The sequence below is a fragment of the Podarcis raffonei genome, chromosome 3 (assembly GCF_027172205.1).
Source record: "Podarcis raffonei isolate rPodRaf1 chromosome 3, rPodRaf1.pri, whole genome shotgun sequence".
NCBI classification, from domain to species: domain Eukaryota; kingdom Metazoa; phylum Chordata; class Lepidosauria; order Squamata; family Lacertidae; genus Podarcis; species Podarcis raffonei.
In genome coordinates, this window is record NC_070604.1 from 79179816 (window position 1) to 79205972 (window position 26157).

The window sequence follows — 26157 nt, forward strand, 5'->3', positions numbered from 1 at the left end:
TTACTAAGGTTGATGGGAGTTGTAGTTCAGCAACACTGGGAGAACCAAAGGTTCCCCCACTCTTGCTATACAGTATGCACCTAACTGGAACTCCTATTTAGCATAATAGGAATCATTAAAAAGGTAAAGGTACCCCTGCCCGTACAGGCCAGTCTTGACAGACTCTAGGGTTGTGCGCTCATCTCACTCTAGAGGCCGGGAGCCAGTCCTGTCTGCAGACACTTCCGGGTCACGTGGCCAGCGTGACGAAGCTGCTCTGGCGAGCCAGCACCAGCGCAGCACACGGAAACGCCGTTTACCTTCCCGCTATAAAGCGGTACCTATTTATCTACTTGCACTTTGACATGCTTTTGAACTGCTAGGTGGGCAGGAGCTGGGACCGCACGACGGGAGCTCACCCCGCCGCGGGAATTCGAACCGCCGACCATGCGATCGGCAAGTCCTTGGCACTGAGGTTTTACCCACAGCGCCACCTGCATCCCATATAGGAATCATTACTCATGCACAATTGAGGGGGACGGAGCCATACGCCAGGTGCACATGATGTCCGCATACCCTGTAACGGTGCTCAGCAGGACTTACTCCTGAGTAAACATGCACAGAATTGTGCTATAAATATTTCTGTGTAACAAAAAATTGCATCATCAGTAAAGTAAATATAATTTCCTTTAGAGTGGAAAACTAATGATTTTAGTGGGAGTTTTGGGTTTGTAAAAATAAAAATAAAAAAACAGAAGCTTCATATGTAAAACAGCTGATGGAAAAACAGAGAGGCTGATAATGTGATTGAAATGCTGCTGTTCATTAAATAAATGTGTTCTTGTTCATGTGAGTACCGTTTAATAGGTCTGGCAGATTCTGAAAGAGCATGATCACAGTCAACAAACATCAGATAATTTTAGAGAACCCTCTTGAAGACTGACAAAACTCCCATTCAGTTAAATGATAGTGGGACTTGGTTTGGGTAGTGCTACAAATTTGTGGGTTTTACATTTGCCCACTTATCTGTATCAAGCTCACTGGAAGGACAGATCGTGAAGCTGAGGCTCCAATACTTTGGCCACCTCATGAGAAGAGAAGACTCCCTGGAAAAGACCCTGATGCTGGGAAAGAAGGAGGGCACAAGGAGAAGGGGATGACAGAGGACGAGATGGTTGGACAGTGTTCTCGAAGCTACCAGCATGAGTCTGACCAAACTGCGGGAGGCAGTGGAAGACAGAAGTGCCTGGCATGCTCTGGTCCATGGGGTCACGAAGAGTTAGACAAGACTAAATGACTAAACAACAACAATCTGTATCAAAGATAAACAATTTACATTTCAAGTAGGAAAAGGATGCATCACAATCCTAAACCCTCCATGGTAACTGTGTTTGGTCTGTTGCAACAACAACAACAACAACAACAACGAGTATTGTGGTACCTAACTAATTTATTTTGGCATAATTTTTTGTGGAAGTCCGTTTCATCCAGATGCATCTTATGAAGTAGTCTGAGGTCCAGAAAATCTTATGCTGTAACAAATTTCCTAGCTCCATAGCCTTACACATTCAATTCCAGAACAAGTTACTTGGAGGCAAGGCCTGATTCTAGTACATATATTGCACTGGCAGCTGGGGAAGAAAAACTGCATGAATACTGTCCCATGTGGAAAGCCTTTTGTGTGAAGTGGTTTCCAGGTAATTCAGGCAATTTTTGCCACATACACACGGACCCTTCCTTGTGGTAAGAGTTGAAAAAGGCCTTATATAAGCTTCATTAATTTCAGCTGAACTAAGTGCTATTTAAGTGCCTAAGGATGCATTGCAGCTTAATAGAATAAATCATTTTTTTCTCAAGGGGGAAGCCAAAGACTGTGCTGTTATGGCTAAAGCAGGTTCCTAAGTCTGCCAAGTATGTCATAGCCTTCTGTGTTTGTCCTGTTTACCAGGAATAGACTTCTGAATCAACATGCATAGGATTGTGCTTCTACCACTGTAGGGTTTACATTTTCTGCAACCCTAATGGGTACTAGTGGTCTCCCTTTCTGACCTGTCAGTGCTGCCCAAGAATAGCTGTTCCTAGATGTACAGGGGGAAGATGATGATAGCAAGTATAGTATCACTGCATAATTAAAGAAATGTGTGAACGAACTGGTTTCCTTAATTTAAATTAATAGGAAATCCATCAAAGATTGGGCTACTCCACTCAAACGTTGCTACTCCCACAGAGAATATATGGTTGAATCAGGGTGACTATGTTTGTCTGCATTCTAGCACTTCATTTTACTCCCACATCTCAATTGCTGGTTAGTTGTCTCATCTTAGCAGACAGCAACATTACATACTCACTGTGTTTCCTGTAGAAAATCCCCCGGAACCAATCAAGATTACTTCAGCCAAGAAGTGTAAAACGAAACCATTACACATAACTAAATTACACCTGATCTCCTACATCTCCTTCATATTTTATTTTTTAGTCAAATAGTTTAAAATAGCTGAAAATGAATCTGAGAAATGGTGTAGGATAGCGATAGAAACAACTGAAAATAAATACAGACAGTTTTTAAATAACAAGGTCTAAGCATGAAGTGCTGCTTGGATTTTACACCACAGCATATCCTATTGGTTTAATAGAATTGGTAACAAATGAAGAAATAAGTACTAAGGTCAGAATCAGCCTCCAGTGATTCCTTATAATTAATTTCCCTTGAGAATTATAATGCCTCTCCCATCCCCCCAAACAAACAGAAATCTAATGAGATTAAAAGCAGTTAAATGTGTGGAACAGACAAAGATTCACATAGAGCAATAAAGGCACACAAGAGAATTAGGCATATATTGTTATAGCAAATTACGAGGTTGATAAAGAGCAAACACAAAAACAAGAAAAAAGCTAGATGTCTGAGCTCCAGTAAGCTGGCTTAAGATGTAAATGATAAACCCATGATTTGTCATTATGCACACAAATATTCCCAAGCCTTGGGCATACATGCCCAGTCCTCATATGAAGGAAAAGTAAAGGGGAAAAGATCAAGAGATTCCACTTTCACTTTTGAATCAAACTGTATAGAGTTTAATATCCTGGTTTGTTTTTAACTAACCACAGAACAAACCACAGCTGCTTGAAGTCAAACACATCATGGAAGTGATAAGTTTAAAACTGAAAGTGGAAACTTTTGAACTTGTATGTGTGAAGAAGGTGAATATATGCACATTATGTTAATTATATGACTTTAAAACAAACACAAACCCTCTTACTGCAGCAGCCATCTGGTTCATGACACGTTTCCAAGGTGTCTCTTGAGGCTGAACAGGTTGTCCATCCCTGACGTGAACTGATGATGTTTCACTGGTTTCAGCAGATGGACGTCTAATCCTTGCCCCCCAAATGCCCTTGAATGTGCAACATGAAACATAGCAGGTTTTACCCAGCACAGCTATGTACATATTTTCTCCGAAGCAAGTCCTGGTGATTTCAGTGGGCCTTAATTCCAGGTAAGTAGGTATAGGATTGCAGCCACATAATACTAATAGCATTTAGCAATTACATTTCAAGCAGCTCTGCAAATGTGGATAACACAAACATTCATTGTTCTGTTGAACTCTGCATAGCACTTTGTTGTAAATTCCTGCAGTTTCTGTTGACTGTGGATACAAGTTCAAGTTTACAAGTGGAGATATTGGACCAATTGTGGTGGAGAAGCAGAAGTGGAGACTGTGAACAACTGGCACCTGTTCTCTCAGACACTTAACTTCTGACACATGTTCATGCATGCTTACATTCACATGTGTGTATGTTATATTGGACAGAAAAACAAATATGAATAATAGGTATAATTGATGGAGGGGGTGAGTGAGATCCTTTCTTTGGTCTCCCCACCCACTTCCTATTAATTCCTCCACCCATCTGCTCTCCCCTGATTTAAGGGATGGAGAAACTTGTGTATTTCCAGATGTTCCTGGACTACAACTCTCACCATCTGCAAACCTTTGCTCCAGGACTGATGAGAGTTGGACTCCAACATCTGGCCACAGGTCCCATATCCATGTCCTATTTGGAATGGCGGTAGTGATTTCTACCACTTTTGAAAATTAGTAAATCTCAGAGCAGAACTCCAGTTTCCTCTTATAGACAGGAGCCAGTGGGAGAAATTCCCCCAATGCATGTATGTGTGTTATGCAATCTTTCTAGAGGTGTTGCAAACGGGTGTGTTGATACACTGGTATGCAGAGGATATTTATATCAGCTTGCAGAGGCGGCTAAGTTACTGTGCCGCTTCCTGTGTTGCCTCCTTCATTCACAGACAAGTTAAGGACGGCGAGGGGGAGTGGCACAGCCCTGCAACGTCAGCCGGCCTGCGCCAAACGGGAAAGCGCTCTCTGTGTACACGTGTATGCAGCAAGTACTTGAGAAGGGCATTCTCCGCACAAAAAGCCGTTCCTGCAGGATGCACATCGGCTGTGACAAACAGCGTCGGGCAAGGAGGACGTCCTGCTTCCAGCACGCCCAAAAGGTGCGTGCACCCAGCACTGAATGTACATGACATGCAGTCGGCGTGTACAACACCCCCTAGACTTCTTGAGACGGCTCTTCCCTCCCCTGCCTGGCAAGGTTCCCCGAAGAAGACCTTTTGTGCATTTAAGAGCGGCGTGCTCAGAAGCCAAGCAAACAACAGGCGGGCCCCACTGCAACCAGAGCAGCCTCTCCTGCTGGTTTTCTGCCTGCGGAAGACGCAGGCGCCCCGACAGAAGCGGGGAGAGCGGCAAAGCCAGGCGTGCACGCGCGTGCATACACAGACATACATGCATCTGTCTCCTTTCCCTGCTAACTGGGCTTCCCTCGTTCTAACAAGCCCCGCTTGCCGCCTGCTTGTCCCTCTCGCTCGCTGCTGCTGCACGTCGACATGCAGCTCTTCTCTGCGCCGGGCGGGCCCGTCCTCCCCGCCTCCCCCGCGCACGGGGCGGAGGAGGGAGAGGCCGCGGGAACGCGCCCGGCCGCCCGCCCCTTGATTGCTTGCTTGGCTGCGCGAGCGAGCCGCCAGGGGGCGGCGCTGCGCCTTAGGTTTCCTTTGCGGAGGGAGCCAGCCGGCTGCAGCATCACCTGCAGTAGCGGGGGAGCCGCCGAGGAGCTCCTCCCCCGCTGCCCCTGTTAATCACAGCTCCCCCCCCCCTTCTCCCCTCCACGCACTCGCGCGGAAGGGAACTGAGGCTGAGCTGCCCATCTGCTGCAGAGAGAAAAGCGGCGCCCGGTCGTCAGAAGCGGCGCCGGCTGGGCTCCGGGCGGTCCCGTCTCACTTTCCTTTCCCCCCTCTCCAGCACCAGCACGGCGTGGGAGCCTCTTCTTGCTCAGTTGGCAGCCCTTCTCCCTCCTTCCCCCGCGGCAGTGCCGCCGCCTCCTGCTACTGCCGTCGCACCACCTGCCGACCCCGGGCCACGGAGGCAGTAGCAGCAGCAGCAGCAGCAGCGCCCGGGAGGCGAGCGAGAGCGGCGGCGGCGGAGCGCTATGGCTGAAGCGGGCGAAGGCGAGGACGAGATCCAGTTCCTGCGAACTGTAAGCGCCTCGCTTGCCTTGCCTTTACCCCCTCACCTCAGGGCGGACGGCGGCATATTGTTAGTGCTGCTGGCGGGCCGGGGAGGGGGCAGACTTGGCGTCCGACGGCGGGAGCCTCGTGGGGCTGCGACGGGGCGGGGGGGAGGGAGGACCCACGGACAGGCGTTTCGCGAGTAGACAAGCTTTGCGTGACGGGCATCCCGAGTACCTGAGGGCGCCCCCTCCCCTCGCGCCTGTCTCGGAGGTGGGAGGGGGCTGTGGCGGGAACCGGGCGGAGGAGTTTCGCCCGCCTCACCTGTGCCTGGGCTGGGTGGGGGGTGTCGTCTCGGGGCAGTTTTTCAGCAAATAAACCTGCCGCAGCACCTGTGTTCTGCGGGGTGGGGTGTTTCGTGGGAAGTTTAATAAAGGAGAAGTCTGGGGGTTCTGGAATGAGGGATAGCCCCGGTTTTCTGCCCCCTTTCCTAGAAGAGGCTGAGGTGACGGCTCGGGTGGCCGTGGAAATGTGCCCCACCGACCTATGTGTGGGCCTGGCGGGGTGGCAAGCAGGGTGCTGTTCGGGGCGGACGGGGAACAAGGTCCCCCCCTCCCCGTGCTTTCTCTGCGGTGACGAGGGAATGAGTCGTAGTCAGGCGCTTTTGGCGTGTTTGTCTCTTTCTTTTTCTCTCCCGCCCCCACTCACCCCTTGGGCTTGAGGAACCCTCCCCTTGGGTATGATCTACTGCTAGCAAGTGATCAGGGGCAGGTTATGGGGACTCCCGAGTGAACACCCTTCTCTCCCCCCCCCCTTGCCCTGCCCACACTCGTTCCTCCCTCCCTCTGATCTGGTTCTGGGTACTGCAGATATGCCACCAAGCAACGTTGCTCAGCCAGAAAGCTGCAACAGTATTATTTCCTGGCAAAAGCAAGCGAGAGGGGCGGGCAGGCGGAAGGGAGGGAGGGATGGACTGGAGAGGCATCCAGCTCTTGTCTCTGAAGAATTGTTAGTGATCATGTGTTGGTGGCAGCAGCCCATGTTCTTAAATTGAAAGCATTTCAAACTGCTGAACCATTACTTTCCTGTATATGGTCTTGTGTTAAGACTGCAGTTATGGGTTGTTGTTTTTTGGGTGGGGGAATAGGTCTCTGGATAATAACTGTTTTTGCTAAGATGTCCCAAGTGATTTTTAGGCACACAAGCCTAAGCAGGGTTTTTGCAAGTAGATGCTTTGGCAATTGCATTTATATAGTTTTGGGAATAACCTGATTTAGTACTGGATGTTTACAGACAGTGGAAAGGGTGTGATGTTGCGATGTTGCATTGGTTTCATTTTTATATAATCTGGTTGGTATTGAAAATAGTGGCATGCGCGAAACTCTGAAAAATAAGGAGAAACAACCCATGTTACTGATATTATGTTCTGGCTCTCACAATGTTACAGAAATTAGAGGTGCTGATTTGGAATTCTTTGTTTTGCTATATCCTCATTGAGGGATTCCTTGCACGCCTGTTCTGTAAATGAATATTTATGTTCCAGCACCATCAGTTTAGTTATTATGAATGTTGACGGTGCAAAAATAAAACAAGAAACTTTTTGTTTTCTAAACATGTCTGTTTATAAGATACTTGATGAAAGCTTAGTAATCAAAAACAAATAAAGGATTTACGTAGGGGATGCTGTTTTATTTCCCCCTGTTCTCATTGGCCCAAATATTCTGGAAGGCTTATGCAATTACAGGTTTGTTGCAGGTTTAAACCTGAGTGAAAACCGTGGAGTTGAATACTTAACAGGGAGAAACTAGTAACGTGCATGCTTATGTCTATGGACATATAAAGTAATGTTCAAGCAACAGCACTCGACAGCAAAAGCGCATTACGTAAAACCACTCTTCTGGTTATATGTGTTGAGCTGGAACTAAAGATCTGGAAATCCCAGCCAGGGATTATCTTTTTAAAATCCTCAGAATGTTTCATTGGTAACATTAATGACCTTCAAGGGGACAAATACAAGCAGTAGGAAGATTTTAATGTAGGATTCCCAGCGGCCTGGGTAAAATGTGAATTCCTAAGAGAAAACGAGGGCTCCCTTTGTTCCCTTCTTTAATCTCACTATTTATTTGTTTGTGCCATGGATCAGTTTAACTACAGCACGAAAATAACACATTTGTTGTGCCATGATGCTCTAATAGTATTAAAATGGCACGTAGCAGCACTGCAATGGCATAAACACATTTTCCTATGACGTAGAACCTATTGTATAATTTTTCAAACTGTTCCAGATGCATTTTTTTTATACCTTCAGCATAGTTATGGTTAATGATCCTGGGTTTAAATGCCATCTCACCTGTTGATTCACTGTGTGGCTTTGGATGTGTCCCAAACTGCAGTCTCTTCTTTGCCGTCACCCTGAAAGAAGACGGGTGGAGCTTGCAGGCCTAGGGGTGGCAATGGCTTGTTCTTGTGATGCTAAACCGTGGTTCAAGCATTACATCAAAACATGTCAGTGATAAGGGGTTTCCAGAATATTTGAATCTCATTTTTTTGGGGGGGAGGGGGGATTTTGAGGAGAAATTCTCCAAAAATTTCCAGGGAAAATACCTGGAATCAGTGGTTCTCAAACTCTCTGCCCCTCATGACCACTTGAAAATGGCTGAGAGTCTTGGTGGACCACTTAATGTTTTTTTTCCTCTTCCTGTCATAGCAATTGTAGTTCCATAGAAACCAGTGTGTAATACAACATAAATAATGAATAAAACAAGCAATCAGAACAAAATTAGGAATCAGTATGAATATTCTGTGTGATGGATGTGCCCATCTTCATGGAATACTGGAATGAAAGTTGTGGGCCACTGGTGGCCCATGGATAAGAGTTTGGGAATCCCTGCCCTAAATGGATGGAAATCTTAACAATCTTAACAAGCTCATTGAACTACTTAGCAGACAAAACTAAAAAGTACACCCTGCTAATCTTCTGTTCTGTATAAACATATCTGGAGGGTTATCTGGAGAGCCTGACATATTTGGACTGAAACATTTGAGGGGGAAATTCATAAAAGCCTCCATGTCAAAAGGATAAAATGGTGTCATGATGTAACAGGTCATACATGGGATGTTTATGTTCCTATATCATTGAGCATATGCCCTGTATTTTGCTTATGATTCTAAACTATCATTTGTGAATAAATCTTACGAATAAAAATGTGTTAGCTTGAGTTGCAGTGAAATTGTTCTAATTTAGATCATTGTAATTTATATTTTATAGGACTAGCATTTTTAGAATGTTTTAAAATGACTGAGGCTACAAGATTATATAGAAGTGAATTCTATTAAAATAAATGGGACAATCTATTAAGCAATAACACCTCCTTCCTAAGCATGCTTTTTCTATACTCTTTTCTCTACATTATAAACATTTCTACTCATACGTTTTGGGTTTTTTTTTAGTGTGCTTGCTTGGTATGCTTTGAACAAGATTGCAGGAAGCCATGTCTTATATAAACTGGCTGCGTGAATTTTATAAAAATGTGTTCTCTCATTCTTAAAGCAGAGGCTTTTCCATTTTTGACTTGTTTTGGGAACATGATTTGAATGGCTATATCTGTATGGAATTTTCTTTATGCTTAGACATTGTAAATTTCCATTCATCAGTAAGGTGTAACTTGGAGGCTGCAATCCTGGAGCCCATTGAATTTAGTGGAGTTTGCTTCTGAGTTGACGTGTATAGAAGTGCACTATATACTGTGTTCCTTTTAATTTGTTGAATAGCTGAGTTTCTTTTGTTAATGGGAGTACAGGGGAGGGAAATGATACTCTAGCCCCCACAGCATCCAGAGATTTGCTTTCTCATAGTAGATGCAGGATTCACATCTAGTATACTTATACAAAACAACAACAACAAAACCCCTTCCTCAACTAATAAAAAGCAGCCAATGTCCTCCAATAATTCAGTGTAAGGTTTATGTTGCCTTCCATTTTGTAAAATTAGTGGTATATATTTCTATTGGTATGAGGTAGTGAGGTTCTGCTACATATGAAAAGCTGCCTACAGGCTAATTTACAAGCAAAGCTTGTGCTTGCGGGTACTTATTATTCTCTAAATGTAACCTTCTGGAAAATACTGCACAAATCTTTGGAAAGACCCTCAAGCTGCCAATATAGTGTGCCCTTTACTGTGACACTGCTGAAGGGATTATCTATGTGGTTTATCTGATGATCTCCTAGTACAGCAATGCTGGAGAAAGTGAACTGTGCGTGCCTCCTAAGGTGCATTTTACTTTGATTCCGGCCATGTGAAAGATAAAACTAAATTGTTTCTTTGTATATTGCTGAAGTTTAAATATCAGACTGTAGCCCAGAGAGTTGGGTTATCTTAAACTTTTATTGATGTAAAAATGTAAAATAACTGGGTTTGCCACTTGGTAAATAGTGTGTCCAACTTAGCTTGTAGAAAATAAAACATGTATGTCATTAGCTGAAACACTGCTATGACCTCATAGAAACCTTATTTATTTATTTCTGCTTGTGTAAGAATTTGAGAATTAAGGTTCATTAAAAAGCAAAACAAAAAAAAAACATTCTAGCTGTGTTAGCCTTAACCTTCATCCAGTTTTCTGGGGTGAAAAACTTTTCATACAGGTATACCTAGAAGTTAGTCCTTCTAGTACATTGTCACAAATTGTCACCTCTACTATGTCCCCAGATTTTAGCCAGTTACCACTTACCATCTTCCTTCTGGAACCCCAAAACCTGAGGAATAATGTGCTGCAGAAATGCATTGATTTTTGCATTGGGATGTGTTTATTACTCCCAGCAGTCCATGGTGGAGTATGTCTTAGTTCACAGTATTTTCATAATATGTTTTATTTAAAATATAGTTTTGGTTGTTTGTAATTGTTTGTATCTGAAAATAAAATTCATGGCTTATTCAAGGAACAGATATTGTGTTGGTGGGTTGTTGAAGAAACAATGGTGCTGATGGCCAGCCATTAGCCCCTCAATGGAAGTCATCAACCAGGCGCAAGGCTCTGCCAGGCCCAGTGAGGTTGCCAGGGTAACAGAGAGATGTGATGCCACCACAGGAAGAGAGGATGTCCTCTTACAACAGAGGTTTTGGGAGCAAGGGTTTGTGGAAAGAAGGAGCAGGAAGTGGGTAGAACCCCATGTGGGGACTGAAGGGCAGCCCACATACTGGCTGGCTGGAGAAGCTGTTACAGAGATATACAGACGGGGATGATGCTTAGGATGTCTCCGAATCCAGTGCTGCACTGCTGGGGAGGACAAGTCCTTCTCGGGATGTAAACTCTGCCTTCATAATAAAGGTAAAGGACCCCTGACAGTTAAGTCCAGTTGTGAATGACTCTGGGGTTGTGGCGCTCATCTTGCTTTACTGGCTGAGGGAGCCAGCGTTTGTCTGCAGACAGTTTTTCCGGGTCATGTGGCCAGCATGACTAAGCCGCTTCTGGCGAAACCAGAGGAGCAAACAGAAATGCTGTTTACCTTCCCACTGGAGCAGTACCTATTTATCTACTTGCACTTGGATGTGCTTTCAAACTGCTAGGTTGGCAGGAGTTGGGACCGAACAATGGGATTCGGTTGCGGGGATTCGAACTGCCAACCTTCCAATCGGCAAGCTCAAGGCTCAGTAGTTTACACCACAGCGCCACCCGCCTCCCTTCCCTTCATAATACTCTGGTGTAAATATGTGAGAATAAACCATATTTCTAAGACACTGCATACTCTGCTGCGCCTCATTTCCCCCCAAGGGAACACAAACTCTGGTTAAGTGCCAAGACCCCTGGAATCTCTTGCTACTGCTTGGCAGATATTGGGGAGGCCTGTAGCAATGTAATGTAATTGAGAAAAGACATGACAGACTACAGCTGCAATATTGGGGTGGGGAAATGAAATACAGTCATACCTCAGGATAAATATGCTTCAGGATAAGTATTTTCGGGTTGCGCTCCGCGGTGACCTGAAAGTAACGGAGCTCGTTACTTCCGGGTTTCGCCGCTCGCGCATGCGCAGACGCTCAAAACGACATCACGCGCATGCACAGAAGCGGCGAAACGCGACCCGCAGACGTGCATTCGGGTCTTACGTTCTATTCAGGATGCGAACAGGGCTCCGGAACGGATCCCGTTCACATCCCGAGGTACCACTGTATTCAGATAAATTGTATTGAGACTGAATGTGGAATACATAACAGAAGCCAATGGTGTCTCTTCCTATAGTTGAGAAGGTGATGTAGGTTGCTGAGGGAGATCCCTGGAAGTTGGACAGGGATGCCTTCCAGAAGCAGATACCATTGATGTTGCCTCTGCCTGATTTTGGAGGCTCCCCCTACCCTTTCACAATAGCTCACTGCATTCAGCAGTGTCCCTGACCTTCAGTGAAGTCTCCACGATTTCTTTCTACATCTCAAAACTGCCCTCAACATTTTGGCCAATGGGTAATAGTTCCCAGTACTTTTTTTGGCCTGACATCATCACCCAGGTGTGATTTTGTGGATTTTTTTTTCCTTTTAAGTTTTCTATTTTATTAGACTTTGTGACTTTTTTTGGACATTCAAAGCAGTGCCATTCCCAATCAGCCCTTCTCCCTGTATATTATCATTCCCACAAGAGATTTCTCTGTGAATTTGTAGGGGAAAACTACTGCCAGCATATAGCACCTTGTGTGCCAGATGCCAATTTGCTGCTGAGCCAAGCTCAGGGATTGGGTACTAACATATGCCAGAGGAATAGGTTACTTGAGAGGCAGCCTTTACCCATCTATATCAAGCAGAAGAGGCCCTAGACAAGGCTTCCTCAACCTCGGCCCTTCAGATGTTTTTGAGACTACAATTCCCATCATCCCTGACCATTGGTCCTGCTAGCTAGGGATCATGGGAGTTGTAGGCCAAAAACATCTGGAGGGTTGAGGTTGAGGAAGCCTGCCCTAGACTATTAGAAGTCTGCTCTACTGTAACTCCGAGCAGGGACTTCACTATGGCTGCCCCTGTTTAGTGAAACAGCATCTCTGTCAAGATAGGACTGGTGCTCACCATTTATACTTCCCAGGCAGAATTGAAGACCTTGTTTCTGCAAGCTCTCTCAGCCAGGTTTCCTTTGGTGGTATTTTGCACTGTTTATGTTCTCTCTCTTTTTTTTTTACTTCTTTAAAGCTATTTGTAATTGTCTTTATGTAAATTGCCATGAGGCTGGTATGGAAGATGATTCATAAATTAATAAAATAATTATGTTTATATTTTTGAGCACTAAATTTTTATTCATTTGTTTTGTAGACCTTCCTTGCTTCATCAATTAAACAAGCATGGTAGCTAATTCCCTATATTTATGTATTTATACTGTTTCTTCAGTCACTTTAAAATATTACTGGTGGGGATGATGAATCCCAGTAGGCTAGATTTCACTAAATGCCCATATCATTGTGATACATTTTGTGTACTTTAAAAAGTTTATTATAACTATTACTGATTGGAGAAGAACTACACGGCATATAGGTGGGAAGATTTATGTTCCCTGGTGATCAGAGGCATCTCTGTTTGTAAACTCTCTAATCCTGTATGATAATACGGTTAATACTGCATGTAATTTTCAAATCTTCAGGAACTGACAGGGAAGATTTATTGTTGGTGTACATGTTTGTTTGTGCAAGAAAGCTTTTCACTTTTTGGTTTACAAGTTTAAGTGCAAGTAGTCTAGAGGTGACTTCTTTTAAGTGGAGCAATGATGGGAGTTTGAGGTTAAAAACAATTCCTTTTCAGGAACTGGATCTACTTGTGTTCAAATAATATGGGGAGGGGGAGCCATGCTGTCTTTCTGGAATGATAGGGCAGTATGGGTGCAGCCACCAATTACAAATTCAGTGAAGATCAGCTGAGGATCCTTTGCCAGGAAGCATCCAATCCACCAGCATCTTGGCTGGAAGGGAAAGAAAAATCAGCTGCTTCAGGAGTGTATTCCTTCCTCAAACTCCAGAGCCTAGGAACTACCAGGGAGGATAACAATTAAGGGTTTCAAAGTTCATTGTAAGAGGAAACTTAAATGTTGATACTGTAATTAAAGGGAATGAAAGGAAAATAAGAACCATCTTAAGTATAGCATTCATTTGTGCTTTTCTATAAATAGCTGTTGTTTACAGGCAAATAACTGATTTCTTTGAGGTCAGTCTGTTGTTCTTTAATGATCTACTTCCATGTTCACAGAAGTGGTGGTTAATGTTTCAGTGAAACACTTGCAGCAGCCGTTGTTCAGCTGGTGTGTTTAACATTTAATAAGTTTCAAAAAACCTATTGCTTTGAATCATAGAATCATAGAGTTGGAAGAGACCACAAGGGCCATCGAGTCCAACCCCCTGCCAAGCAGGAAACACCATCAGAGCACTCCTATAGAAATCCTTTGATCAGGACTTATTTTATGATTTATGGTAGCTCATATTGAAAGGAAGCCAACATTACAGTTCTTGTTAAGGATGAACTTCATGATATTCTGGTGGATTAAAGGTATTCAACAGTGCAGTTTTATGCATGTTTGCTTACAAGTAAGTTCCCTGATGTTCAAAGCCACTTCCCTCCTAGTGCATTGGATTGCAGATAATGGATGGCTTTCAAACAGAATTTTAGTGTGGAATCACCATGCTTCATTTGCTCACATGTCACAAGTGTTCCACATGATGCCATCCATTTGTAATCCTCTCGTGTTTTCTTAGTACTGCTTCCTTCATTTTTCTTACCACAGCAAATCCAACTTTTCTGAGGTCAGAGTTGCATAATCTCCATATGTGTAGAAAGTCTTAGCGCTAGTCTTCTGCCTTTTTTAGGTGGCGTGATTTGGTAGGACAACCTATTACAGATCAGTACACATTTACAGTGAGCACCATTTTATAACCATATTTTTTAATTTAACCCCCCCCCCCAAATACCTTTGTGGCTATGTTTTATCAAATTTTTAGAAAAATAGTGCTATCATGTAATTTTTCAAAAAATACTAGGTATTTCAAAACAGCTACTTTTTGTGGGATGAGTGGTCCTTGTGCATGCAAACTTTTTGCAGCATTCACCTGACATGGCTGGCCTCAAAATGCCATGCTGCATTCCTTCCCCTCCACATTTAATCTAGATTTACCTTTTCCAGGAAAAATCCAGTAAGTAAAAACCCCCTGCAACTGTTTGCAATATCTGTTTTGAAAACACCCAAACAAAAATCCCCTTCTCAGTTGCCAAATTTGACGCTATTATTATTCCATGAGGCATCCCAAAGTGATTTCCAACATACAGGCATGATGCAAAGTTGCATATATGTTGTTGGCATCCATCTGTCTTGAGAGACAATGGAAGAATAAAGTCAAACCACTGGAGAGTTACAGTGCCTGCTGTGGCTGTAGAGACCAATATGGGAGAGACATGTTTTATTGCAGCTGGGGCAGATGGAGGCATCCAGTTTTGCTACTACATGTGCACCATAGTAGTTTTTTCCCCCTCTCTCTCTGCTCCTCCCAGTGGTCATTTCTCCTCTGGTCACTGCTGTGGATACACAGATTGACTGTTTCCAGGCACTGTGCTTGTTGCTTCCCATGAGGAAACCTGAAATGATTTACAACATACATACATGATACAGAGTTGTAGATATTAAAACAGTTTAAAACAACAACAGTACATACACAAATCTGCTGGTATCATAATGCCATTATACAATTTGGAATGCTGTGTTCAGTTTTGGTTGCCTCACCTCAAAACGGACGTTGTAGAGTTGGGAAAGGTTCAGTAGATGTCAACCAAAATGATCAGCGGGGTAGAACAAGTCCCCTATGAAGAAAGATCACAGCATTTGGGGCAAGTAAGAGGTGACACGATAGAAGTTCATAGAATTATGCATTGCATGGAGAAAGTGCATAAGAGAAGATAACACCAGAAGAAGTGGGCAGCCAATGAAGTTGGATGTTGGCAGATTTGGGACAGGTAAAAATAAGCACTTGTTCACACAACACGTAGTTAAACTATGGAACTCAATCCCAATGGCGAGATGGCAACCAACTTGGATGACTGAGCTGGAGAGATCAGTTGGTAGAGCGTGGGACTCTTAATCTCAGGGTCACGTGTTTGAGCCCCATGTTGGGCAAAAGATTCTTGCATTGCAGGGGGTTGGATTAGATGACCCTTGTGGTCCCTTCCAACTCTACAATTCTGTGATTTTGTGAAAAGCAGATTAGACAAATTCATGGAGGATAAAGTTATTAATGGCTACTGGCCATGATGGCTATCTTCTACCTCCACATAGAGGTAGGGAATGCCAGGGCAGGGAGAACACTCTTGTGCTTCAGTCCTGCTTGTTGGTCTCCCACAGGTACCTGGTTGCCCCCTGTGAGATCAGGGTGCTGGACCATTGGCCTGATCCAGCAGGCTTTTCTTACGTTCTTAAAATTAATTGAAATCTAGTGCAGATACCAGCTGAGATAAATATATCTATTTGGGATGCTTTTTGAAAGAGAAACATCTTCAGTAGGCTACAAAAAAGATTTTAGAAAACGTGTCTGTGTTTTTTCTGACTAAATACTTTCAACCTATACTTCCTATCCATATATATACACACACATATATAGAGAGAGAGAGATAGGTAGTGACAGACAATCCTGCTTAAATAAAGAAATGCTTAGCACTGAATAAATTACTTAACATGTTTTAAAGGCTTGCTCAGAATTTTTTATTCCTAATCCTGCTCAGATGCTGTATGCCCACTTGTGTGGATGGAAAATAGTACGATGAACATCCAGGGAAAGTCAATTGCAAATGTACAAAGTACTGAGATAAGCAGTAGAGAACAGATTGGCAGGTGGGTCTGTTATGCCTTCTTCTCTGGGAGATGGGAATGCTTAGCAGAGTTTGATCACCTCTGTCCTTCAGTACAACTTTGTGAATCTCCTCCCATTTTTGTCAGCTAAAGCTGACTTCCATGTTTTCTGTATATTATTTTAACATATTTGCAACCCCGCAAATATTCTTCCACACCTCCCAGTGTATTTTCTCCTCACTTTACTTATTGCAAAAAGTCTGCTCTTTTGTTGTAGTGAGTTTCTTGCTCCAGAGCTCCAATCCAGCTTTAATTGTGCAACCTGAATTTGCCAGTATATGATTGAATCCCACTCAGAAATAGTGACAGTTTGCAAGTGCCCTTGGGCACAGTGGAACAAACAAATAACAAATCTTTCTACTTTTGATGTCGCTCGTTAAGAGTCCTTGCTTGCTGCTCCCAGACAGTGCATTTGTTTTCAGTCAAAAGCTGGCTTTTCATAGGGTTGTTATATAGATACTTTATAATAAGCAGTGTTTGTCAATGTGTTTCATGTGCACTAGTAAAGCGGAATAGGCTACAGTTACCTTAATCATGTGTTTTCGCAAGAATTCACTGCTTTAGTCTAAAACAATATTATCTACAGTCTGTTTTAAAACCTTATTGCAATATTATGTGTAACTTACATAAAGGACAGTGTTAAGGAAACTAATGGCCATTTAGTACATCTAAAGGCCATTTAGTACATCTATTATTTCTCCCTAGCGGGCAAGGAGGACTATTATGTAACTTCGTATGTACATATTTCATGGCCAAAATAGTTAACATCCCCCCTCTCCACTTTTAAGTAGCTTGTAGGAGGGCATGTCTAATTTTGATTGTCACACCAGTGCTAGAGGACAGGCTGTTTGACCTGTTTCTCCATGTCATTTCTCTGATAGAAGTCCTCTTCTTAAAAACAATTAGCCCTGCTGGGATAAATGATTGTTCACTTGCTGTCGTTTTCCAGGACTAAGAGCATTTGTGTACGCTTGTGCTTCTGAGGGGATTTCGCTGAGTAAATAGTGGAGTCCTTGATAGCTACCAAAAGTGGACTCATTGATTTGCTGCTTCCAAATGTGTGCATTTGTTTAGAGATCTGAGTATGGATCTCTCACGTCTGTTTGGCATTTCACTTTGGTATCTCCAATTGACTGAACTTTTTGCCTTGAATTTCAAGTGACCACCTACCACTTGCTAGAACTTCATGAGCTCAATAATAAAATCCTATCTTAAAAGCTGTCTGGGCTAGTGTGTGTGTGTGTGTGTGTGTGTGTGTGTGTGTGAGAGAGAGAGAGAGAGAGGTTTACGCTTCTAAAGAAACAGACAAAATGATTAGCATACAGCAGACCTTTACAACATATGATCCAACATGTTGCACACAGCGTACCAGTCTTGTATTATGCCTTGCCCAAGCACTTGACTCTGGTAGGAAAAACAGAATGTCTACTGTGGTCTCTAGTACCTTGCTGGTAGAATGTTTTTGGCTTGGTGAATTACAAATTGTGAACCACACCATTTAAAAATACAAAATTTTCAGTTATGAGATGGCAGCAACATTTATGCTTCCCTATCCTTTTTTTAAAAAGAAAATAAATCCCATCAGCCCCAGCTAGCGTGGCCATTGGTTGATAAAAGTTGGCCAATAACATCTGGAGTGTATTGACCTCATTGACTGGTGACAGCTCTCCAGCATTTTAGAAAAGGCAAAGTGGAAGCAATGTGAAGCAAAGTATTAGGGTCAAGCATATTCAGATTAGAAACAACTAACGAACTGATTGAATGAATGAATATATGAATATATATAATGAATATGTTACAAAGTCGCACTTTAGAGCTTAGGAAGGAGCACAACAGAAAGAAAGCTTTTTCCATTTTGGTCAGTTCTGTGTTTGGTCAGTTGTGTGTATCATGTATTTATTGAGTAGATTTGTATTCTGCTTTTCAGACTGCAGTTCTCTAAACGGCTTGCAGGATAACAAACAACAGATGCTCTAAGAACCATGCACTTAAAATACACACACAAAAGAGATCCTGTAGGGCAGGAGCACTCACAGGGCACTTGGTGTTAGGTGGCCCTGTGGTGGAAGAATGGGTCGTCCAGCTAGAACAGGGAGGTGCCTGCTGCTGTCTTCATCTGCCACTGTATTAAGAGCAACACGTGTTTTCTAATTGTGCTACAACATTCCATAACAAAGTTGCAGTGTGGATGATTGAAATATTGAAGTTGAAATGTATGTAAATGTTTATGAAAACATACTTGAGAGTTTTATCTTCAAGTTTTCCTTCCTGAGGAGGGAAGACAACGTTTGCTTCTTCTTAAGGAGCCTAACTACATGTAGGACACACAGGCATGTAACAAAGCTTCAACAGCTTCTACTGTTCTGTTGATGATGTTCTAGAAAAGTAATTACAATTTTGGGACACTGTGATATTTAGAGAAATGGGGGGATTTTGTAGGGAAAGGATTAAGCATTCCTCTTTTTTTAAAAAAAAGATATTTATTAGAGTTTTACAAAATGAAAAAAGAGAAAAGAAAAAATACAAATAAAAACAATTCCATCTTTCCATCACATTCTTTCATTTGCTTGATTCCCGAACCTCCTCAAACCTCCCTTTTTGTATTCCAATTTAATTTGTTAGTTCAGCAAATCCTTCCCCTCTTTACTTATCCTAATCTTTAATCTTAAAATAATGTAAAATTAAATTTTTGTCTATTAATAATCCAATATTTTCATACTCCTTATAGCATTGTAGCTAAAAAACATATAACTTTTCACCCAACATCCTTCTAACATTCATTAATTTTACAATATTTCCGTAAATAATCTTTAAATTTCTTCCAATCTTCTTCCACCGACTCTTCTCCCTGGTCTTGGATTCTGCCGGTCATTTCTGCCAATTCCATGTAGTCCGTCACCTTCATCTGCCATTCTTCCAGAGTGGGTAGATCTTGAGTCTTCCAATATTTTGCAATAAGTATTCTTGCTGCTGTTGTAGCATACATAAAGAAAGTTCTATCCTTCTTTGGCACCAATTGGCCGACAATGCCCAGAAGAAAGGCCTCTGGTTTCTTCAGGAAGGTATACTTAAATACCTTTTTCATTTCATTATAGATCATTTCCCAGAAAGCCTTAATTCTTGGGCACGTCCACCAAAGGTGAAAGAATATACCTTCAGTTTCTTTGCATTTCCAACATTTATTATCGGGCAAATGATATATTTTTGCGAGCTTGACTGGGGTCATGTACCACCTGTAAATCATTTTCATAATATTCTCTCTTAAGGCATTGCATGCCGTGAATTTCATACCTGTGGTCCATAACTGTTCCCAGTCAGCAAACATAATGTTATGTCCAACATCTTGTGCCCATTTAATCATAGCAGATTTCACCGTTTCATCCTGAGCATTCCATTTCAACAGCAAGTTATACATCTTTGACAAAGTCTTAGTTTTGGGTTCTAACAGTACTGTTTCTAATTTTGATTTTTCCACCTGGAAGCCAATTTTCTTGTCCAAATTATATGCCTCCATTATCTGATAATAATGAAGCCAATCTCGCACTTTGTTTTTTAGTTTCTCAAAGCTCTGCAGTTTTAGTCTATCTCCCTCTTGTTCCAAAATTTCCCAATATTTCGGCCATTTGGCCTCCATATTGAGCTTTTTCTGAGCCTTCGCTTCCATTGGTGACAACCACCTTGGGGTTTTATTTTCCAATAAATCTTTGTATCTTATCCAGACATTAAACAATGCTTTCCTGACAATATGGTTTTTAAATGCTTTATGTGCTTTAACCTTGTCGTACCACAAATATGCATGCCAACCAAAAACGTTGTTAAAACCTTCTAAGTCCAAAATGTCTGTGTTCTCAAGAAGCAGCCAGTCTTTCAGCCAGCAGAATGCTGCTGATTCATAGTAAAGTTTAAAGTCTGGCAGGGCAAATCCGCCTCTTTCCTTTGCATCAGTTAATATCTTAAATTTTATTCTGGGCTTCTTGCCCTGCCAGACAAATCTAGAAATATCTTTCTGCCACTTCTTGAAACAATCCATCTTGTCCACAATCTGCAATGTTTGAAACAAAAACAACATTCTAGGCAAAACATTCATCTTTATAGCTGCAATTTGACCCAACAAGGAAAGCTTCAAATTTGACCAAATTTCTAAATCTTTTTTCACTTCCGTCCAACATTTTTCATAATTATCTTTAAATAAGTTCCCATTTTTTGCTGTCATATAAATCCCCAAATATTTCACTTTCTTAACCACAGTTAAACCTGTCTCATTCTGAAACCTCTCTCTTTCAATAGGTGTTAAGTTTTTCTCTAAAACCTTAGTTTTTGACTTGTTCAGTTTAAATCCTGCCACTTGACCAAATTCTTGAATTAGTTCTAAAACCCTTTTGGTACTAGATTCTGGCTCCTGTAACGTCAATACTAAATCATCTGCAAATGCTCTCAATTTGTACTGTTTGGCTCCGACCTGTATACCTTTAACCAGCCGGTCCCTTCTAATCATGTTCAGCAGAACCTCCAGGACCAGGATTAAGCATTCCTCTCCCTGCTATTGTATTGCTCAAAAACTGTAGGCTCCTCAGGGTGCTTTTCACAAATGGAGAATGTTGGGGTTTCACCATATATATTTGCGTGTCAGGTTTGCTCCTTAAATTTTACAGAATGCATCTTACCATCTTCGTTTTGAAGCTTATTTAATTTGCCTCTGAATAAAATAAAGCACAAACTTCAACTATTCCCTCCCCCCTCAGGATTTGCACTTGTAGATTTCATTCCCAGAAGGTGCCTATTGATAATGAAGTCTCAGTGTGATCAGAGCATCATAAATAGAGGAAATATAGTTGAGTTATTTAACCAGCTGACTTCCATGGATTGAAGAGATGGGCTTTTGCCATGCGAAGCTAGATAATACAGAATTAAACGTCACTTTTCATTATGGAAGTAAGAAACGAAAGTGGAAAACATGCACATACAAATTATGTGTGGTATAAAGTGTAAATGTCTCCATCCTCTCCCCCGATACTCAGCAGTGGCACAGTTTACATTGCATTCTAAAAAGTGGACAATACAGGCCTGCTTTGAGACCTTAAGAACTATGCTGGATCAGACCAAAGGCACTTCCAGTTCAGCATTCTGTCCCACAGTGGCCAACCTGATGCTCATGGGCAGCCTGCAAGCCTGCTATGAGCACAACGGCATTCTCCCCACAATTGATACCCAATACACTGCCTCTGACACTGGAGGCAGTACTTACTCCTACTGAGCAACACCACAAAGAAGCAGCAGTCAGATCTTAACACAAGTACCATACGAGCAAAAATTACCATTTTATAAGGCAACCAGCTAGATAGGATTATGGCTGGACATTCATAGATGTCAGGATTCAAGCCCACAGTTTGTCTAGACTCACAGTGGTTCTCAACCTGTGGATCCCCAGGTGTTGTTGGACTACAACTCCCATCATCCCTGAGCACTGGCCTTGCTAGCTAGGGGTGATGGGAGTTGTAGTTCAACAACATCTGGGGACCCACAGGTTGATAAAGGCTGGTCTAGAGAATCTGAGACCTTAGATGTGTCAGATGGGAATTCATTGTCTGTATCACAAAGCAGCTCTATCCAAGGGAGGAGGCAAAACAGTAGGTCAGGGTGGGCTATGCAATACTTTCTCTGCTCTAGCCAGGCTTGCGCAGTTGTCAGGGTTACAAAGAGACAGCGTTGCAGTAATTTTACCTACTTTTGGTAGTAGAAGTTCACATTTCAATAAATGAGTACCCACTGAGCATGCTTATTCTCTTTGGGCTGTTTTGGAGTTTCCCCCACAGATTTTACACCCCACAATATTGGTGTGTGTGTGTGTGTGTGTGTGTGTGTGTGTGTGTGCGTGCTGACTGACTCCAGCTACAAAAGCAGAAGCTTCTGCTGATGGGGTCAGAGTTGCTGGAAACTGCAGGAGGAAAGAGATCACAGCTTGTTAATGTTCATGGAGGATAAGGCTATCAATGGCTACTAGCTATGGTGACATAATGTTGCTGAACACAGGAAACTGCTTAGATCTTGCTTGTGGGTTTCCCACAGACATATGGTTTGCTACTGTGAGAACAGGATGGTGGACTAGATGGGCCATGGGTCTGATCCAGCAGGCCCTGCTTAGGTTCTGAATAGACTTGCTTATGCGAAAGTGTTTTAAGCAGCCACTGAAAAGATTACAATGAAGGCACCTTCCTGATGTTAATAGGCAGGGAGTTCCAAAGTGTAGGCACTGCCACACAAAAGAGTTGATTTCTTACAAGTGCGGAACGAGCATCATGTGGCACCTCCAGCAGTGCCAGTTCCACAGACTGAAATGTTTAAGTGGGCACATATGAGGAAGGCAATCTTGTAAGTAAATGGTTTGAAGGTGTTAATTAAGTAAACTGGTTCCAAGCTGTTTAGTATGCATGTTAGAGTCTGGTTTTCGGTGTTGCCCAAGATGTGTGCTACCAGTACAGAAACCTATGAGTCCATGAAATCCTTAAACTGTAAAGGCTGGGGGAGGAAAGCTTTGTTGGTTGGGGTGCAGTTTTGTCCAGGTTCTATAGACTAGGTCCAGAAAAACTGAGAGTAATTAATAATATGCTTAAACCTATAATTGTCAGAATGGAAACACTGCATTACATTATACACTTTTGGGCTGAGATGCAGAACAGCCAGTAGTATGGATATTTTCTGGGCTCCCTCCCATTTGCTCTAGCAATTCTCAATGTTAAACTGGCAGACTGAATTAATTTGTTTTTGAGTTGGTGTCAAAAAATGCAAGATGAGAAGGTGAGAGCGGCTGTGACAATAATGATTTTTTATTTTTTTGGTGGGGTCAGGCACTTCCTTCACCCATTGAGGGGCCTTTTAGCATTGTGTTTGAATGTGGCCTCTATGTTACTACTTAAATTTATGAAACAATGCATTTATAGAAATTAAAACCATTTTATGGAAAAATGTTCTATCCAGAATGCTGAATATGTATCATTATGAGCCGTAAACTGAAAAGAGAAGTACAAACATGGGTTATTACTCTGAGATTTATATTTCTCTTAGTTCTCCTGCACACTCCCACTACTGGTTTTTTAAAGCCAGGTTCACATGAAATTACTCCTCTTTGATGAGCCTTTCTCAAACCAGCTTGTGATTTGCAATCAGAAGCCGTGGTTCTTTTGTGGCAGAAATAGTTCAGGCAGCTTTTGTGCAGAAGCTGCTGCTGGTTTGTATCATCATCATCATCATCATCAATCCAAGGATCATGGGGTGGTTTACAATATCAAAGCATGAAAATACATACCATAGTAACAAACAAAACCAATACTGCTCTCCCCCCCCCGAAGTTTAAAAGGCCATAGATTTTTTAATTAGCCTAAGACCTGGAAGAAGAGGAATGTTTCTGCCTGGTGCCTGAATGTATGTAATGAAGGTGCCAGATGAGCCTCCCTGGGAAGAGCAGGGAGCCACCACAGAAAAGGCCCGTTCTCATGTATGTGTGCAGATGATGGCTTTACTGCCTTGGAGATCAGCATGGGGAAAGAAATCATCGGGTGAAGGCATTGCTGCCCACAACTTTAAATACTTGCTTTCTCTTTTTCACAACCTAAATGGGTCAATTATTAAGTCAGACTAAATTTGATACTGTTTGCTTTTTTGGTTTATTATTCCAGGCAGCATTCCCCTAATAAATCTTCACTAAGGCCAATATCAGCTGAATTCAGCTGCAATGCAGAAGCAAGCATTAGCTCGTACAAATTCTGCTGCTTTTCTGTTTTGCAGTAAGGAATCACTAGTGAATTAAAGTTTTTGAGTTTCTCACGTCCAGACTTTATTCTGTCTGATGGGGTTGAATGAAAACTGGCCTGCAGTGGGATATAGCTTTAGTTACAAAAATGTGTGTTTACAGGTGTTTTCTCCACCTGTCCCCTGGCTTAAAAGAAAACTAGTACTGGAATTTTAAGTTGATATTACGAATAAAGAAATGGGAGATAGCCGGTGTATATGTGTGCAGGGGAGGGGGGGAGCTTCAAATCAAATAAGATCTGTATTTGGCTTTGAGAGCTTGCTTTTATTGAATATTTGATGAAACAGACTGCAGATCACTGCAGTACAGTTCAGCTGAATCACTGCTGGCAGTCTTGAGTAGGCTGCCTTTTTGGGGGATTGCAGCAGTTGAAATTCTGGTGAGATCTAGAGTGGGAGAGGGAAATAAGCATTAAATAGTAAAAGGAATAAAATGACCCCTTTAGAATTCGGTCTCCTCCAGAGCAGCACACGAGAAACCCTGCTATTTCATTAAATGTCTTAAAGCAGGCTAGGATTTGACTTGGAGTGATGAGCTCGGTACATAATAATGGCTCAAACTAGCATATAACAAAAACTTAGCTCAATCTACTAGTGAAATGGGAGTAATCTCTGAAGTATAGCACTATTACGCAAGGGCCCTGCTGCTTGGGATAATTTAATGCTATAACATATTTGACAGCCATTATTTTCCTTCCCTCCCCCCACCTCTCCAGCACAGGTATGCAGCAATTTAACAGCTGCCTCTCTGTTCCACTCTGTTCCCTCAATATTTGTGATGTGTGGCCTGGATTTAACAACTGTATCTGGGGTGGAAAATTTAATAACTATGTGGGATGGAAGGAGCTAGGTGGAGGGCTGCACTTCTCAGAGGTTCAAGATTTTTAATTTGTGGTTTTATTATTCATTGTTGTATTAAATGGATGTATTTTGTGATTTTGCAGTCTTGCTTGAACACAGGCAAAGGAAAGCAGCTTTTCCATTGTACACAATGTTGAGGCTGAATCGGGCTCATTCTTGATGGCTTCATTTTGGGGTTGGCGAATGCTTTCTGTGATTTTAGCACCACATATTTGTGGGGGGTTGTTTGTGTGGAAAAAGTTGCTTGGGTGAAATAAGGAAGTCATCACTTCAGAGGGAAATGCTTGTTGGAGCATTGTTTCTACAGAAATGCATTGTACAAAATTCAAATTATACCTATAATTCTGCTCAGATTTCTGTTTTCCTTGTGAGAGGAGTAGTAGAGTGAGTGTTGGGAAATGAAAACATGTGTCCTCAAGCTATCTCATTGGTAAATGAGAAAACAAAACAAACTCTTGCTTATTCGCAGACCATAGCGAGATCAGCAAAATGAAGGTTGCCATTACAAATGAGTGCAGAATATTTGATTGTGGCTCCATCTTTGCCAAGTGCTCTTAGTGCTTCAGTTGATGACCTTGGGGCATTGTGCTCTGCTATAATTCATGTTTTGCGGTCGTAAAGTGCAGTATCAATTGTATTTATGCTGTCTGCTACCCAGAAATGTGTATGAAATTAAACTGCTCTCATGTATTTTTGTGTGTTCTTAATTGCACAAAGGCTTGTACAGCATCACTTCTGGAAAAAACCACCCTACATATGTGCGAAACTGTAGCTGTGTTCTAGAGGTCAGGGAGACCAGGGTCCCTGGCTGCACATACAGAGCCTACACTTGTACAATATGCTGCATGCTTAAAGTACCTAGTGGGACCAGCTGGCATGCTCCCATTTTCCCATGCATTGTTTGGTAGTAGGGGAAGGGTTGTAAGTCAGTGGAAGAGCACATGCTTTGCATGCAAAGATCCTGGTATGGCTGGTAAAATCTCCAACCTGCAACCCTAGAGAAGAACAACCAATGAGTGTTGACAGTACTGAGATAGCTGGACAATTTATTCAACCTTGTATCAGGCAGAGTCCTGTTCACATGAATAACAGCCTTCCTTCATGGTTCTGTGTTTGGTTTGCTAATGTGCATTCAGA

At 42.4% G+C, this 26157-nt stretch overlaps 1 protein-coding gene across 19 annotated transcripts in view; it reads left to right on the forward strand.

Annotated features, from left to right (window-relative positions):
• The first annotated feature begins 5458 nt into the window (after positions 1-5458).
• The window catches only part of RYR2 (ryanodine receptor 2), a 252769-nt gene continuing 232070 nt past the window's right edge, over positions 5459-26157 (forward strand). For all 19 annotated transcript variants that reach the window (XR_008329619.1, XM_053382604.1, XM_053382607.1 and 16 more), the window contains exon 1: positions 5459-5529. Coding sequence is in view for 18 of the 19 variants with exons in the window: in XM_053382604.1 (XP_053238579.1) it covers positions 5482-5529 (48 nt within the window). In the remaining variant the exon portion in view is untranslated. The remainder of the gene's footprint in view (positions 5530-26157) is intronic.